General features: G+C 60.4%; 3 protein-coding genes across 3 annotated transcripts in view; 1 reads left to right on the top strand and 2 right to left on the bottom strand.

The window, feature by feature from the left end:
- NLRP6 (NLR family pyrin domain containing 6) overlaps positions 1-17,129 on the bottom strand; it is a 177,172-nt gene that overhangs the window by 99,157 nt on the left and 60,886 nt on the right. The window lies entirely within an intron of this gene.
- SIRT3 (sirtuin 3) lies at positions 903-4,739 on the top strand. Its single transcript, XM_034061594.1, has 6 exons — positions 903-1,166; positions 1,780-2,012; positions 2,134-2,234; positions 2,354-2,515; positions 3,630-3,839; positions 4,488-4,739. Exons 1-6 carry the CDS (start codon positions 1,087-1,089, stop codon positions 4,506-4,508), a joined length of 807 nt encoding a protein of 268 aa, XP_033917485.1. The 5' UTR covers positions 903-1,086; the 3' UTR covers positions 4,509-4,739.
- On the bottom strand, positions 7,459-16,350 carry RIC8A (RIC8 guanine nucleotide exchange factor A). Its single transcript, XM_034061616.1, has 10 exons — positions 16,196-16,350; positions 15,373-15,420; positions 12,909-13,514; positions 11,922-12,016; positions 11,002-11,152; positions 10,315-10,410; positions 9,971-10,115; positions 8,444-8,588; positions 8,197-8,316; positions 7,459-7,691 (listed from the first exon to the last, which is right to left on the bottom strand). The coding sequence occupies exons 1-10, from the start codon at positions 16,277-16,279 to the stop codon at positions 7,571-7,573; spliced, it is 1,611 nt and encodes a 536-aa protein (XP_033917507.1). The 5' UTR covers positions 16,280-16,350; the 3' UTR covers positions 7,459-7,570.

Below are 17,129 nucleotides of genomic sequence, written 5' to 3'. Positions count from 1 at the left end.
AGGGGGGGACGGGGAGGGGGTACGGGGGTACCGGGGGGGGTACGGTGGGTACCGGGGGGTACGGGGGTTACGGGGGGGGTGCGGGGGGGGTGCGGGGGGGGGGGTACGGGGAGGTACGGAGGGTACGGGGGTACGGGGGATACGGGGGTACCGGGGGGGGTACGGGGGGGGTATGGGGAGGTACGGAGGGTACGGGGGATACCGGGGGGGGGTACGGGGGGTGCGGACCCCCCCTCACCGCCCGGTCCTTGTCTCGCAGCCTGGCGGAGCCTCCGGGAGCTTGGCCCCGCGGGGGGCTCGGGCCCGGCCCGGCTCCCGCTCCGCTCTGCTCCCAGGTACGTGGGGTCCGCTCCGGTACCGAGGGAGGAACCGGATGTACCGGGGGCACCGGAGCCTGCGGGGCCGCGGCGGTAACGGCCGGCGGCGGCCATGGGGAAGGGGTCAGGGGCCGCCGGTAACCGGGGCTGAGCTGTCCCGGGGACAGCAACCCCGGAGCTCAGCGCACGGGAGGGGCCTGAACCCCCCGAGCACCGGGGATCAAACCGGGGAGCACCGGGCACCGGGGATGGAGCTGAGATCCCATAGAGGGCAATGGGGACACCGGGGATGGGTCTGAGATCCCATAGAGCGCAATGGGGACACCAGGGATGGATCTGAGATCCCCATAGAGCGACACCGGGCACTGGGGATGGGTCTGAGATCCCATAGAGCGCAATGGGGACACCGGGCTCCGGGGATGGATCTGAGATCCCCATAGAGCACAATGGCGACACCGGGCACCGGGATGTGTCTGAGATCCCATAGAGCGACACCGGGCACCGGGGATGGATCTGAGATCCCCATAGAGCGCAATGGGGACACTGGGCACTGGGGATGGGTCTGAGATCCCATAGAGTGACACTGTCCCCGGGTCCGGCTCGGACGGGCAGAGCCGCTCCCATCCCGGGCTGTGCTTCCCCCTGTTCCCACAGGATCCCATGGACACGGCCCCTGTCCCTGTCTGTGGCTGCCGCAGCCGTCCTGGGGCTCGGTCACTGCGGAGGGGACGGACGGAAGCAGCTGAGCCTGCGGGATGTGGCTGAGCTCATGCGGAGCAGGGAGTGTGAGCGGGTGGTGGTGATGGCTGGAGCCGGGATCAGCACCCCCAGCGGCATCCCCGACTTCAGGTACCGCATCCAGAGCCCAGACCTCAGCCTGGTGCCGTCCCTGCCATTCTCACCCCCCGTTTGGCTTTTCTGTGCCAGTCGGGGCACAGGAGCCCCCATTCCTGATGCTCCTTTCCCAGCCAGGATTGGGGCCATTCCTTGGCCCAGGGCTTCAGGATGCTTAAGTCCCAGAACCCAGCCTGGTTTGGGTGGAAGGGACCTTAAAGCTCCTCCAGCCCCAACCCCTTCCACTGGAGCAGCTGCTCCAAGCCCCTGTGTCCAACCTGGCCTTGAGCACTGCCAGGGATGGGGCAGCCACAGCTTCTCTGGGCACCCTGTGCCAGCGCCTCAGCACCCTCCCAGGGAACAGCTTCTGCCTCAGAGCTCAGCTCAGTCTCCCCTCTCTTAGGCAGGTTCAAGCCATTCCCCTTGGCCTGTCCCTCCATCCCTTGTCCCAAGCCCCTCTCCAGGTTTCCTGCAGCCCCTTTAGGCACTGGAGCTGCTCTCAGGTCTCCCCTTCTCTTGCCCAGGCTGCCCCAGCCCAGCTCCCAGCCTGGCTCCAGAGCAGAGCTGCTCCACCACTGTCACTGCCCTCCCTTCTGCACCCTGACTCCAGCCCCTCTCTGCTCCGCAGGTCCCCAGGCAGTGGGCTCTACAGTAACCTACAGCAGTACAACATCCCCTACCCAGAGGCCATCTTTGAACTCGCCTATTTCTTTATCAACCCCAAGCCCTTTTTCACCCTGGCCAAGGAGCTCTACCCTGGTAACTACAGACCCAACTACACCCACTACTTCCTGAGGCTGCTGCACGACAAGGGGCTCCTGCTGCGCCTCTACACCCAGAACATCGATGGGCTGGAGCGGGGTGAGCTCTCCCTTCCCCATTGCTCAGCAGCAGCAGAGCAGGGGCAGGACTGGGACAGGCACACTGGGGTTCCTGGTTTCACCCCATACTGAGCTGCTCCTTTCCCATGTGCCGTACCCAGTTGCTGGGATCCCTCCCGACAAGCTGGTGGAAGCTCATGGCACCTTTGCCACTGCCTCTTGCACCGTGTGCCGAAGGAACTTCCCAGGAGAGGACTTCAGGGTGAGTGCTCTGGGATGGGCATCAACACAGGGCAATGAGGAGGAGGAGAACCATGGCAGGGCTGTGGCTGCCTCACCCCAGGGCTGAGGCTCGGGGCTGTGGGGTCCCTCTCGCTGCAGGGGGATGTGATGGAGGACAGGGTCCCTCGCTGCCCCGTCTGCACCGGCCTCATCAAACCTGACATCGTGTTCTTCGGTGAGGAGCTCCCACAGCGATTCCTGCTGCACGTGGTTGACTTCCCCATGGCTGACCTGCTCTTCGTCATCGGGACGTCGCTGGAGGTCTGGGGCCTGGGACATGAGGGGCCTGGAGGAGGGGGGTACAGGAGGGAAGAAGTGGGGTTGTGGAGGTAGAGTTTGGGGTGGCAGGAGGGAAAGGGGGTACCTGAACCTGAGACCCCCGAGAACCCCTGTGCTCTGCAGGCAGAGCAAGAGCTAAGCCTGTGCTGTGGGTTACCCTGCAGGGGGTTGGACTGGATGAGCTTCCGAGGTCCCTTCCAACCCTTGGGATAATGGGATTTGTAGTACCCGAGGGCAGATCCCTGGTGACACCCACAGTGGGGCCGGTTCCATGCAGGGCTCATGGCTCTGGCTGAGTTCGTGCTCTTGGGGTGATGCTCTTGGGGTGATGCTCTCAGGGTGATGTTCTCAGGGGTGATGCTCTCAGGGGTGATGCTCTCAGGGGTGATGCTCTCAGGGTGATGCTCTCAGGGGGTGATGCTCTTGGGGTGATGCTCTCAGGGTGATGCTCTCGGGGTGATGCTCTCAGGGGTGATGCTCTCAGGGTGATGCTCTCGGGGTGATGCTCTCGGGGTGATGCTCTCGGGGTGATGATCTCAGGGGTGATGCTCTCAGGGGTGATGCTCTCGGGGTGATGCTCTCGGGGTGATGCTCTCGGGGTGATGCTCTCGGGGTGATGCTCTCGGGGTGATGATCTCAGGGGTGATGATCTCAGGGGTGATGCTCTCAGGGTGATGCTCTCAGGGGTGATGCTCTCGGGGTGATGCTCTCAGGGGTGATGCTCTCAGGGGTGATGATCTCGGGGTGATGATCTCAGGGGTGATGCTCTCGGGGTGATGCTCTCAGGGTGATGTTCTCAGGGGTGATGCTCTCAGGGGTGATGCTCTCGGGGTGATGCTGTCAGGGGTGATGCTCTCAGGGGTGATGCTCTCAGGGTGATGTTCTCAGGGGTGATGCTCTCAGGGGTGATGATCTCAGGGGTGATGCTGTCAGGGGTGATGCTCTTGGGGTGATGCTGTCAGGGTGATGATCTCAGGGGTGATGCTGTCAGGGGTGATGCTCTCAGGGGTGATGCTCTCAGGGTGATGCTCTCAGGGGTGATGCTCTCAGGGGTGATGCTCTCGGGGTGATGCTCTCCCTGCCCCTCCATGTGCAGGTGGAGCCCTTTGCCAGCCTGGCCGGGGCCGTGCGCAGCTCCGTCCCCCGGGTGCTCATCAACAGAGACCTCGTGGGCCCCTTTGCGTGGCAGCAGCGGCACAAGGACGTGGCCCAGCTTGGGGACGTGGTGCAGGGGGTGCAGGCGCTGGTGGAGCTGCTGGGCTGGAGCCAGGAGCTGCAGGAGCTCATCCACAAGGAGAAGGCAAAGGTGGGAAGGGCTCAGAGCCGCGGCTCCGTCCTCGGGCTGGAGCTGTGCAGGGAGCAGGTTTGTGGCATAGGGAAGCAGGTTTGTGGCACAGGGAAGCAGGTTTATGGCGCAGGGAGTAGGTTCATTAACTAGACACTTTTCCCCTCTCCTTAGTTCTTTTTGCCCCATTGATCCTTTATTTCCCTGTGCCCCACTCGTACCCTGGGATCTGAGGTCTTCAGGAGCAAGAAATGACATGAGAGCAAGTTCTTAACGACCCCAAGTTTAGGGCTAGGGGTGATTATTGCATTGCTTTAGGGCTAGGGGTGATTATTGTGTTGCTTTAGGGCTGCTGGGAAGATCCTTCCCTCTTTGGCATCAAACACGTTCTAGGCTTCTTTAACTTAAGCATCAGGTGTAGCTCCAGTAGCCAGGACAAGATCCCAATCCAGGCAATGCTGGGGTTGGAATGTGCAGGAAGGGTCAGGTTGTGCCTTCCCCTACAACCCAATCTGCAGTGTGCAAGAGCAGCCCCTGGTTTAATGCTTGTGCTGCCCCAGAGCACGGGGGGTGAAGTGATGCCAATGGGGTAAAGCACAGAGCCCAGACTGCTCCTCCCAGTGGGGACTGGTGCGTTGCTGACGGGAGCTGTGGTTGCTCTGGTTTCAGCTGGACACCAGGTTCAAGTAGGAGCTGCTGGAGAGGACCAGGCACTGGGCAGAGGATCCACTGTGAGCCCAGCATGGGCAGAGCCTGAGGCTGGAGCAGAGCCCATGTGAAGGTTACCAACCATGGCAGGCACCGAGCACTGCTCCCTCCTCACCTGGTACCACCAAGAGACGCTTCCCATGGCTCTGGCTTCACCCCACCAGCCCAGCAGGGACTGCACCAGCACCCACCATGGCTCCAGCTGCACCCACCAGCCCCTCTCAGGGCTGGGCTCTCAGGGAGCAGGAGCTGGCAGCGCTGTGAGGGTCAGGCCTGAGGGCAGAACCTGGAGCCCCATCTCCCACCTCCAGCTCCTCCTCAGGTGCAGCTCTGCAGGCTCCCAATGGGATGAGCTGCACCAGGGTTGGGTGCTCTGAGGCCTGGACACTGTGGTTACCTCAGGCTGCTGACTCTGGAATCAGTGCAATGTTAATCATTTAGTAATAAATGAGGTTTGTTCTTCTGTGCTCTTGGCCGGGGGGTTTCTGTAACCTCCATCTCCTCAGTGGCACTCACTGTGCCAACACCAACACTGCCTCCTTCACTGCTCACACTGTCCCCAACACCAACACCACCTCCTTCACTGCTCACACTGTCCCCAACACCAACACCACCTCCTTCACTGCTCACACTGTCCCCAACACCAACACCACCTCCTTCACTGCTCACACTGTCCCAACACTGCCTCCTTCACTGCTCACACTGCCCCAACACCAACACCACCTCCTTCACTGCTCACACTGTCCCAACACTGCCTCCTTCACTGCTCACACTGTCCCCAACACCAACACCACCTCCTTCACTGCTCACACTGCCCCAACACCACCTCCTTCACTGCTCACACTGTGCCCAACACCACCTCCTTCACTGCTCACACTGTGCCCAACACCACCTCCTTCACTGCTCACACTGTGCCCAACACCACCTCCTTCACTGCTCACACTGTCCAACACCAACACCATCTCCTTCACTGCTCCTACCCTCCCTGTAAGCCCTGTCCCAGGGAGAGACGGGATCACAGCTCCATGGTAGTGTCCTGCTCATTCCCAAACGTGCCCAGCAGAGGTACTGTGCATATCCCAGTGCAGCACCGCATCCTTTTGGGGCAGGAATTGTTCCTCAGCTCCATCTGAACCTGCCCTGGTGCAGCTCGAGGCCGTTTCCTCTTGTCCCATCCCTTGTTCCTTGGGAGCAGAGCCCAGCCCCTCCTGGCTCCATCCTCCTGCAGGCACTTGGAGGGAGCCATCAGGTCCCCCCTGAGTCTTCTCCATCTGAACCCCGTAGCTCCCTCAGCCCTTCCCCATCTCTTGTGCTCCAGCCCCTGCACCAGCTCCATTGCCCTTCTCTGGTCCTGCTCCAGTTTGTGCCCATTGCACAGGCAGAACCCAGCCCTGGAATCAACCATCAGCTACTCCAGAGCATCCATGCAGGAGCTGAGGCACAGCCTGTGAGCGACTGTGTGCTCAGCGCTTGAGCCCAGGCTGCTTCACAACCTCAAGCTTCAATGTGTGGTTTAATGTTGGGATGCTCTCCTGGGTTACACCTGGGGCTGATGCAGGGAAAGGTTCTGGCTTAGCCCCAGGTTAATGCTGCACTTGCACCTCCAGATGCACTTGTAGAGCTCAGAGCGGTCAGAACAGCACCACATGCACTGAAAGAGCCAAAGAACATCCCTGACCTGCTCAGGCCATTGCACCCCACGAACCACGGCCACGAGCTCATTGTGGTCTCTTTATTCCAGCATCACTTCTGCATCCTCCTCGTGCCAGGGAGCTGGGATCACTGGGATCACTGGGATCACTGGGATCACTGGGACGTGACACAGACTAAAAGGGTTCCTTTAAAACAGTTCTCTTTAAAGAAATAAACCCAACCAGAACAGGACCAACCTGAAGCCACAGCAAGGGGCAGGATGGGCTCCAGCCCCACTGTCCCTGGGGCAGCCAAGGCAGGAGAGGGCAGCCACAAAGCACAGTCTGACCTTCCCTTTGGGAAGCTGAGGATGGGGAGAGGCCCATGGCAGAGACTGAGCTGGGAGGGAACAGGAACACTGCACAGTGCCAGTGTGTTCCCAACCAGCACACGTGTGCTCCTCATGCAGGTGGGATCCGCATGGGAATGGCTGGAAGCATCCCACAAAGGCTTTACCTGCTCCCTGCAGTGCATCCACTCCCATGACACTCACACATCCACCCCCTCCTGCTGTGCAGACACCATCAGACACAGGAGCTGCCTGCAGGGCCATGGCTGTACCCACAGGCTGTGAGGCACCACTCACCCCTGCTCCTGCAGCCCCATTCCCACCCCTGATCCCAGGAGCAGCTCCTACCCTGGGCTGGACACACGTTCCCATGCACACGATGCTCTGCAGGCTGCGGAACCCCCATGGGGTGACCCAGATCCCCCATTCCCACCAGATATCCTGAACTAAAACCATCCTACTGGGAAGTCTGGAAGAGTTTGGAGTGTGGAATCCTCAATGTGGAGCTGGGAAGAGGCAGGAGATGCTCCTGTGAGGGGCTGTTGAGGGGTCCATGCTGGATCCAGATCCTGCAGGAAGGGTCCTGGACCAGCACCAGCCTCTGGTAGCACTGGTCCTGGAGCACTGGGGGGTCTCCTGGAGCACTGGGGGGGCTCCCAGCTCAATCCTGGAGCACTAGGGGGCTCCCAGCTCAGTCCTGGAGCACTGGGGGGGCTCCCAGTTCAATCCTGGAGCACTGGGGGGGCTCCCAGCTCAATCCTGGAGCACTGGGGGGGCTCCCAGCTCAGTCCTGGAGCACTGGGGGGGCTCCCAGCTCAGTCCTGGAGCACTGGGGGGGCTCCCAGCTCAGTCCTGGAGCACTGGGGGGGCTCCCAGCTCAGTCCTGGAGCACTGGGGGGGCTCCCAACTCAGTCCTGGAGCACTGGGGGGGCTCCCAGCTCAGTCCTGGAGCACTGGGGGGGCTCCCAGTTCAGTCCTGGAGCACTGGGGGGGCTCCCAGCTCAGTCCTGGAGCACTGGGGGGGCTCCCAGTTCAATCCTGGAGCACTGGGGGGGCTCCCAGTTCAATCCAGCCCCAGGTCCGAGTCAGATGAGGACCTGTCCTCAGCGGCGTCGTGCAGGGCTCTGTGCATGGGTGCCAGGCTGCCGCCCGGTGTGATGCCCATGGGCTGGATCACCTGCTCTCTGCAGCCGGGCACAGGGGAAGGAAGCACCAGGCTGCAGCAGCCAGCATGGGAACGGATGGGGGTACAGCAGAAAGGGGCCCCAGGCAGCCCAGAACCACCCCAGGCCACCCCAGGAACCCCTTTGGGACAGTTGTGCCCATAACACCCCCAGCACAGTGAGGGGCTGGCTGGGAGCACGAGTGTTCCATGCTCAGGGGACAGTTGTGCCCATAACACCCCCAGCACAGTGAGGGGCTGGGCTGGGAGCACGAGTGTTCCATGCTCAGGGTCCCAGGAACAGGCTCAGTGCTTGGAGGCACAGGCACATGGAGGGATCTCACAGGGCAGCATCATGGCAGGGGTGTGTGGGGCTGGGGGTGCTTCCCCCTGCACCAGTGGGGCCCAGCTCAAAGAAGCATTTCCCCAGTATCTCCCACTCCCCCTCAGCTCCCCTCAGTCAGGCCTATGGCAAAGGCAGGTCCCAGACACATGGGTGCTAACACAGACACAGAGCAGGCTGGTACCTGGACAGTTTGTCGAACATGTTCACTAACTTCATGGCCTCATACTCCTTCTGCTCCTCCGTCATCCCCTCCATGGGGTTGGGCAGCTTCTCCTCCACCCGGCCAGTCACAGGGTTAATGCTGCAGGGAGAGCAAGGTGAGGGCAGAGGAGCAGGACAAGGGAGACAGCAGAGAACGGATGAAGAACAGGATAGGAGGGGGAAGTGGGGTAGGAACAGGGGCTCTGGACAGGGAACAGGTTCCTTACTTGGGCTTTGCCTCTTTGTACTCCTCTGTGTCTGTGTCCTCATCTTCTGAGTACTCTCCCTCTTCCCGGCCCCCGGCCATGAGGCCTCGAGCTGCCAGCAGCCCAGCGGCATTCCCATAGCCAGTGTACTTCACAAACCGGGACACTGTGGGAGAGGGGAGACACCAACCCCTGTGCTTCCATCCTGCTGCTGACAGAGACACCAACCCCTGTGCTTCCATCCTGCTCCTGCCATAGAGGAGACACCAACCCCTGTGCTTCCATCCTGCTGCTGACAGAGGGGAGACACCAACCCCTGTGCTTCCATCCTGCTCCTGCCATAGAGGAGACACCAACCCCTGTGCTTCCATCCTGCTGCTGACAGAGACACCAACCCCTGTGCTTCCATCCTGCTGCTGACAGAGGGGAGACACCAACCCCTGTGCTTCCATCCTGCTGCTGACAGAGACACCAACCCCTGTGCTTCCATCCTGCTGCTGACAGAGACACCAACCCCTGTGCTTCCATCCTGCTGCTGCCATGGAGGAGACACCAACCCCTGTGCTTCCATCCTGCTGCTGACAGAGACACCAACCCCTGTGCTTCCATCCTGCTGCTGACAGAGGAGACACCAACCCCTGTGCTTCCATCCTGCTGCTGACAGAGACACCAACCCCTGTGCTTCCATCCTGCTGCTGACAGAGGAGACACCAACCCCTGTGCTTCCATCCTGCTGCTGACAGAGGAGACACCAACCCCTGTGCTTCCATCCTGCTGCTGACAGAGGAGACACCAACCCCTGTGCTTCCATCCTGCTGCTGACAGAGACACCAACCCCTGTGCTTCCATCCTGCTGCTGCCATGGAGGAGACACCAACCCCTGTGCTTCCATCCTGCTGCTGCCATGGAGGAGACACCAACCCCTGTGCTTCCATCCTGCTGCTGACATGGAGGAGACACCAACCCCTGTGCTTCCATCCTGCTGCTGACAGAGGAGACACCAACCCCTGTGCTTCCATCCTGCTGCTGACAGAGGAGACACCAACCCCTGTGCTTCCATCCTGCTGCTGACAGAGACACCAACCCCTGTGCTTCCATCCTGCTGCTGACAGAGGAGACACCAACCCCTGTGCTTCCATCCTGCTGCTGACAGAGACACCAACCCCTGTGCTTCCATCCTGCTGCTGACAGAGGAGACACCAACCCCTGTGCTTCCATCCTGCTCCCACCCATCTGCCCCTGTGTGTGCCCCAACAGCAAGACTGGAGCAAGGCCATGGAGACCTGGAGATGCCAACACTCCTCAGGCTCTGCCAGGGAACAGGCTCCCACTGGGCACCAGGAAGGGCAGTACAACAGCCATGGGTGATGCTGTGAACAGGGTGGTGTTGTGCCCTCCAGCACAGCTCTTCACTCACCGCTGCCATGGGACACATCAGCTCCTCCCCACGGAGCACCGGGATACACTCATTGCACACACTCAGTGCGGGCCACGGGAACGGGGTTCCCATGGATGCAGAGGGTCACCCCACAGCCCTGCCCTGCTCACCGCTCTCCTTGCAGAGCACAAAGAGGAACTCAGCAGCACAGTGCTTCACGTCCGTGTCAATGTGGGTCATGAGCCGCACCAGTTTGTTCCGCAGCGCATTCCCCACCTCCGGCCGGTTCCGCACGTCCCGCAGCGGGGGCAGCACCTGCAGGGACACAGAGCAGGGCATGAGGGGGCTGGACCAGGGCAGGAGGGGTCAGCTACACGTGGACAGGAGCCTGGAGGTACCAAAGGCTCCACAGCACAGAGCAGAGCCCAGCAGGGATGGGTGGCAGGGACCCGGTGCTCCCGGCTCCCCTATCCTGGGAGCAGCATCCCTCATCTGGGGCCGAGCCTTAGCACACCTTTGCCTTCAGGAACTTCCTGGTCTGGCGATGGACACGGGCGCTCTCGGTCAGCAGGTTCAGCACCGGGGTCAGGCTCTCCTTGAGCTTGTGTCCCTGCAGAGGCAGCACTCGTGAGTCACCCTGAGCTCAGCCCTCTGCCTTGGGTGCAGGCATCAGGATACAGCTGCACACTGAAGCTCCAGCCTCTGCTGCAGGATCCAGTGCTCCCAAACCCACAGCTTCCTGAGCCCTGCTCCATTGCACAGCAGCTTAGGGCTGCTGGAAACACCTGTGGGGCATCCGGAGTGAAGTGCAGGGTAAAATGGGAAGGTCCTTTGGAAGAACCACAGAGAACCTGCAGAACTGCACTGAAACCACAGCCGGTGTGAAACCAACACACTGTGAGGCTTCAGCAGCTGCTCACCAGGTCACTGCTGAGCTGACTGGGACAGAACCCATTTCCCATCACAAGCTAACCCCCTCCTGCTCAACCAGCCCCACTGCTGCAGCCCAGAGTGATGCCACAGTCACTTCCTCAGTCAATGGACGCTGGTTCAGCCCCATCAACCCCAAGTTTGGCCCCTGTTAAAAACCACCCCTTCCATAAGGAGCTATGTCCAAGCCACCCGTGTGCTGTGGTGGTGGCCCTGGGGTGCCCTGCAGGAAGCTGCTGCAAGGCAATGGGGAAGCAGCCTCAGCACTCACCCGGTCCAGGCGGCGCTCCAGGAAGTCCAGCAGGATGCTGACTGCATCCATGTTGACACCCATGTACTCCAGGGAGCCAGGCCGCACTTTGGGGGCGAGGAGCACATCCAGACACTTGAGGGGCAGGTTGCCCAGCAGGTTAATGGTGTGGCTGGACACGTAAGGAGAACACAGTCATGGGGCTCTGCTCATGGAAGTGCCTCAGCTCCCCACAGATGGAGGCTCAGTGCTGACTTCCAGCAGTGAGGGGACACTGAGATCCAGGCTGTCTCTGGACTGCATCCCAGGCTCCTCACACCACTGAGGGGACAAATGGCTTTTGGGGGAGTTGAGCCATGTTCTGGGGGTCTAAAGAGACTTTGGTGACAGCCGAGATGCCACCGATCCTGACACCGAGGCCAAGCAGGTCTCTCTGCAGGCTCTCCTGCTGTATCCCGACCATTCCTCCTCACCCCAACAGCCATTCAGTGCATTGCTTAGGATCCCTGCCCTAGGCCAGTGTCACCAGCTCAGAGCTGAACCCTGGGCCAGGAATGCTCCATGATGTGCCATGGGCAACTCCTCAGCCCCACATGAGGGACTCACACACCATGGGCTCTAACCAAAGCACCAAACATCTGCTCTGGCAAAGGCCACTGAAGTGGTGGCACTTGAGCAGGTTGGAGGTGAGGGATGGAAGGGGACAGAACACAGCCCTCGGGCAGGATGGGAGAGCACAACACACTCCTCAATGTGGTGGCAGCACAGACAAGGGTCTGCAGGAAGGACATGGGGGAACCTCAGGCTGGACCAAAGGAACCTGCTCCTCACAGTGACCTCAGCAATCACCACACAGCAGAGGATGCTAAAGCCAAAGTCAGGCAGGATCTGCCTTAGGAGACCTGCTGACAGCGAGATGGTGACCGAGTGCTTTACCAGACCTGTGGAACTCCTCTGTCCTGTCCTCTCCATCAGCAGAGATCATGAGGCAGTGACGCAGGAGGGCCCCCAGGTGCCTGTACAAAGCAGCATCCTCCTGCCCCCAAAGAGAATGGACACCTGCATCAGGAACGGGATCCTGCACATCCCAGAGCCTGCCCTGAGCCCACAGCCCCATCCGCAGCCTGCAGGGTGGCTCCAGTGAAAGCAGCCTCCAATTCTCCTTCCAGAACAATTCACAGATTCCCTGCTGCCCAATACCTTTCTCCTTGCTCTGGGACACTGAGCCAAAGGCTTGAAGTGGCCCCAAACCAGCCCCATGGGTTAGCCAGAGGTGTTCTCCATCACACCCCAGCTTGACCTGGTCCAGAAAGCGACGGAGCACCAGGCCAGGCTCAGAAGTGACTTACTGGGGTGTCTGCTCTGCCCTTGTGCAGTGAATCGTGTCATTAAGAAGGGAAACTGCAATGCTCTGGAAGTCTGATGGGTCACTAATGCACTGGACAGAGGCAGTGTCTGAGGGAGGAAGCCCTGACACATAGAACAGTTAGGGTTGGAAAGGAACTTAAGATCATCCAGTTCCAACCCCTGCCACAGGCAGGGACACCTCACACTAAACCATGGCACCCAAGGCTTCATCCAACCTGGCCTTGAACACTGCCAGGGATGGAGCATTCACAACCTCCCTGGGCAACCCATTCCAGTGCCTCAGCACCCTCACAGCAAAGAATTTCTTCCTTATATCCAATCTAAACCTCTGCTGTTTAAGTTTGAACCCGTTACCCCTTGTCCTGTCACTACAGTCCCTAATGAAGAGTCCCTCCCCAACATCCAGATCCAACCCCTGCCATGGACACGAGGCTCCCGCATCCCTCTGTGTACCAGGGGCTGCATGAGGAGCACTCTGTAACCGAGGACATGCAGTGAGGACAGAGGCAGCAGTGACCCAGCCTGCAGACAGCAGGAGCATGGGGACACCCAGGACCTACCTCATCCACCTCCTTCTTGCTGGAGTCGAAGGTGATGTTGAAGAGCACCTTGAGGATCTCCATCGCCCGCTCCGTCTCCTGCCGAGGCAGAGGGGGCAGAGGCCCCTCCTGGGTGGCAACCTCATAGGGGTCCCTCCACTTGACGCCGAGGGTGATCTCCAGGGTGTCTGCCATGAGGCTGACCCCGCGCAGCTCCCGCATCAGCTGCAGCCGCGCATCCACCCGCAGAGCCGTCAGCAGGAACAGCAGCCGCAGCTCGAAGAACCTCACGCTGTGGGGCAGGCTCCTCTCGGTGATGCTCCGGACCAGCGCCGGCCCCAGGCGCGCCGCAGCCGCCCGCTCCTGCGCCCGCGGGCTGCTGAACACCATGTTACACAGGCACTTGAGGGACTCCAGGATCACGTCCAGGTCGGGGACCTCCCGGATGAGCTCCTCGGTGTATGTGATGCCCGCGTGCCGGGACAGGGTCCGCAGCGCGGCCTCGGTGCTGAGCGGCTCCAGGCAGTGCTTGTCGCGGGACAGGATGCGGATGCTCTCCAGGCAGGTGAGCTGGCAGGACGGCTGCAGCTCCCTCTCCAGGAACCTGATCAGCAGCTGGGCCATTTTCTGTGCGTTGGGAACAAGGAAGCAGGGGATGCCTCAGGCTCTGCCATTGATGGGGCTCCCACACCCTGAACACTGCCCTGGTGATGGGAGCAGCATCCAGAGATGGGCCTGCTGGTGGCTCTGGTGCACCCAGCAAGTGTGTGGTTCTGGCATCTGATCCTGGCCCAGTTCAAGCAAGAAACAAAGAGTGGCTGGGAGAGGGTATCAGGTGTAAGGGGGAGGATGAGCAGACAACTGCTACTACCCCACACTGCAGCTGCACCCGTGGTGAGGGTGGTTCAGGGTAACGGGGTTTACTTGACAGCTGCATTAAGGAAAGAGAGGACAGAGCTAAAGCATCCCCTATGGCCTCACTGAGGACTAACAACCAACTCAACAGCAGCTCTCTGCTCCCACCCGGAGCCTTCAGGTCAGGGAGGCCTCTGCTCTGACACGGCTGAGGAATGCATCAGAAACCACCAAGGGAGGGGATGGACACAAGGGAGGTGAGAGCAGCACGAGGCACCCTCAGAAAGGACGTGGTGACCTCAGGAGGTTCAAATAAGCATCATCCCAGTGCTGTCTGCAGACCTCCGAGCCTAGACCCTCTGCAGGGACAGGCAGACAGAGCTGCACTAACACCGGTTCACCAGAGCACAGAACCAAACCCTGGTGGGTAACAGCACCGCACGTGCCATGAGCACAGCACGAAGAGCAAAGGGAGCTCCGCACCTGGCACAGCCTGTCTTGAGCCAGGTGCAGCAGCACCCCAGGTTACACCAGGTACCTGCTGCTCTGACCCCGACACCGCAGTGAGCTCAGCTCTCCCTGCATCTCTAACCTAACACCAGAGCACCGGGGCAGGGAGCTCAGCATCACAACCAGGCTTGTCCCTCGGTGTCCCTGCCTAGCACAGCCCCAGCTGGATGTGGTGATGATAACAGGACAGAGGGAAGGAGGGAATGTTAGACTCAGCTTAAAGAGACCCTGGAGGGTGTTCCCAAGGCTAAACCCTTCCAAGAACTGAGCACCAGGAGCTAAATGGTGATGCTCCACCTGTGCCTCGTGACTTACACCACAAGAGTGGAGCACCCCAAGGCTGTGTGACTGTGACTGCCACAGAATCCCAAGGGTTGGAAGGGACCTCTAAGATCATCTAACCCAGGCTCCCAGCTCAAGCAGCTGGACAAGCAGAGAGCCTGGATGCTGGCACATCTGCTCCTGTGCATCCGGCTGTACCTGGCAAAGCTGCCCCCTGCGTTAGCTGACAGACAAGAGGGGTCCTGTGCTCTACCCTGGCTGCATGGTCCACACCTGCTGTGCTAACACAGGCACTGGCACAACCAACCAACGGACTGGACCAGATGGAACATAACCCAGGGGAAAAACTGATGTCCTGAGGCAGAGGAGCCCATCAGCCATGTGCAGCTGTGCACAGCTCTGCCCTGGCGACAGCAGAAATGAACAGGGAGGAGAGTTCCCTTCCACTGAGGGCCAGATTACAGCAGCTCAAAGCATCTGTGAACACAGAGGCTCAGCCAACACCTGCAGCTGCCCCACATAACCCCTCTGGAGCCCTGCACGCTGCTGTGGCCTTGGCCTGGCAGAGCCATGCCATGGAGGATCACAGCTCTTACACAGCCATGGCTGGGACTACAGGCACCGCAGGACCCAGCGCTTGCTGATGCTGGAAGGATGCTGACCTTCCTCCTAAACCACTGATGGGAACAGCCGGCAGATGCTGTGTGTACACCATTCCCTCCCCAAGCTCATGAACAGGCTCCACATGGAGCTGCCAGCACCAAACCTGCCGCACAGGAGTGCCAACAGCAGCACATTCACACACCCAGCCAGAGGAGACAGCAAAGCCTGTGCCCACCTTCCTCTCTTCCCGCTCCTCATCATCAAAGGTGAAGCACTGACATTTCTGTGGGGGGAACAGAAACAAGGACAATAATCACAGGTTAGAAATGCCCAAACCCATTGCCCTGGGCAGGGCTGAAACCCAACTGCCCAAGAGCCAGAGCAGCCCCAGCAGCGCAGGGAAGCAGTGCCCAGAGAACCAACAGCCCAGGCTGAGGAAAGGGGATTCGGGCATCAGCATCCCAGCCTGGGTTGGGTGGAAGGGACCTTAAAGCTCCTCCAGCTCCAACTCCTTCCACTGGAGCAGCTGCTCCAAGCCCCTGTGTCCAACCTGGCCTTGAGCACTGCCAGGGATGGGGCACTTCCCTGTTTGGATGCTCTCACCCCAGCTCAGAGCAGGCACCTGCACCGGCTCCTGCAGCCCCATCCCTGCCCTCCTGGGATCTTTTACTTGCAAATCACAACAAGCACTTCACCTGCAGCTGCTCCCCAGGCCCTAGACCTCACCTGCAGCTGCTCCCCAGGCCCCAGACCTCACCTCCAAACCTTCCCTTAGCATAAAGGCTTCTCCTGCTTGGTCTGCACCCACATTTCCCTCCAGGTTTTACTTGATAGCTCAATAATAACTACAAAAATAACCTCTTCTCCACGCTTTACTTGTGGTTTACAAAGGAACCAAGACCCCGAGAGGCTGCTCAGCTGCTCCCCAGTCCAGCACCAGGCACAGCCCATCCACACTCCCAGCGGTAACACACAGGCAGCTGTGCTCTGAGGGGACGGACAGACAGACACAGGCAGGGGCTCGGCAGCCCCAGTGCAGGGGCTGAGGCCTCACTCACCTCCTGGTTGTAGACCTGCAGCACCTTGAGCACGGAGTCCTGCTCCCCACTCTCCAGCGCAGCCACCACTGTGCTCAGCTCCATTATCCCTGGCTCAGATGGGCACAGCTCAGCGGGAGGTGAACCGGGAGCTCCGGTAATGGTGACACGGAAGCACCTGGATACACAGGAGGGGTGGGGAAAGGAAGGAGGGGAAGGACAATGCAGAGGGAAGCAGCAGGTGAGATTGCTCACTCTGCTGCATCCAAACAGGCAGAGCAGATGGATAACCCAGACCACCAGCAGCTTCCTCCCTCGCCCTCTAATCCTCTTCTCTCTTTGCTTTTCAACGTTTAATGCATGTCCGGCCAGTAAAGCACCGGGGAAACCTTCCCCCCTCCCAGCCCGGGATTAACACAGAGCAGACAACAGCAGCTCCCTGAAATAGCTCTGCCCCCTCCTCCGGCTGCCCTGATTCCCATCACTGCACAGGAGCAGGAACATAAGGCAACGTCCAGAAGAGGATGAGGAGAGCTGGGAGAGCATCCCCCGGCCCAGCCACCGTGTAGGTGGTGAAGGGAAAGCCACAGCTCGGGGTTGGTACCGGTCGATCCCTGGGGTTTTGCTGCCTGGTACAGGCAGTGCAGGCCGGGCTGTGTGTGTGCAGCAGGCACCCGCTGGCAGAACACGGGTACGGGGCTGGCCTGGAGCAGCACTGAGCCTCCCGATGGCCGTGTCCCAACAGCCGTGTCCCGACGGCCGCGTCCCCATGGCCGTGCCCCGACGGCCGTGTCCCCATGGCCGTGTCAATGAGCAGATGTGCAGAAAGACGAGGGGTTATTTTAGGCAGAGCACGAGCTCAGCAGCTCAGAGCCCTGCAAGGCCACAGTGCGGGGAAAGGAACCCCGGCAGTGGGTAACAAAGCGGCTCCGAGCACAGCAGTGAGCGCGGATCC

Source organism: Melopsittacus undulatus, chromosome 4 (genome assembly GCF_012275295.1).
Source record: "Melopsittacus undulatus isolate bMelUnd1 chromosome 4, bMelUnd1.mat.Z, whole genome shotgun sequence".
NCBI lineage: Eukaryota > Metazoa > Chordata > Aves > Psittaciformes > Psittaculidae > Melopsittacus > Melopsittacus undulatus.
The sequence above is the reverse complement of the archived record's forward strand: the minus strand, read 5'-3'. Positions and strand labels throughout refer to the sequence as shown.

What these genes read in the sequence shown, in the direction of transcription:
- SIRT3 (XM_034061594.1), top strand. Translation starts at nt 1,087, where the DNA reads ATGCGGAGCAGGGAGTGTGAGCGGGTGGTGGTGATGGCTGGAGCCGGG. An exon ending in AGCGGCATCCCCGACTTCAG is followed by an intron (nt 1,167 to 1,779) that starts GTACCGCATCCA and finishes TCTGCTCCGCAG; the next exon opens with GTCCCCAGGCAGTGGGCTCT. An exon ending in TCCCAGGAGAGGACTTCAGG is followed by an intron (nt 2,235 to 2,353) that starts GTGAGTGCTCTG and finishes CTCTCGCTGCAG; the next exon opens with GGGGATGTGATGGAGGACAG.
- RIC8A (XM_034061616.1), bottom strand. Translation starts at nt 16,279, where the DNA reads ATGGAGCTGAGCACAGTGGTGGCTGCGCTGGAGAGTGGGGAGCAGGAC. An exon ending in TGGAGCGCCGCCTGGACCGG is followed by an intron (nt 10,411 to 11,001) that starts GTGAGTGCTGAG and finishes CTGCCTCTGCAG; the next exon opens with GGACACAAGCTCAAGGAGAG. An exon ending in ATGTTCGACAAACTGTCCAG is followed by an intron (nt 7,692 to 8,196) that starts GTACCAGCCTGC and finishes GCCCGGCTGCAG; the next exon opens with AGAGCAGGTGATCCAGCCCA.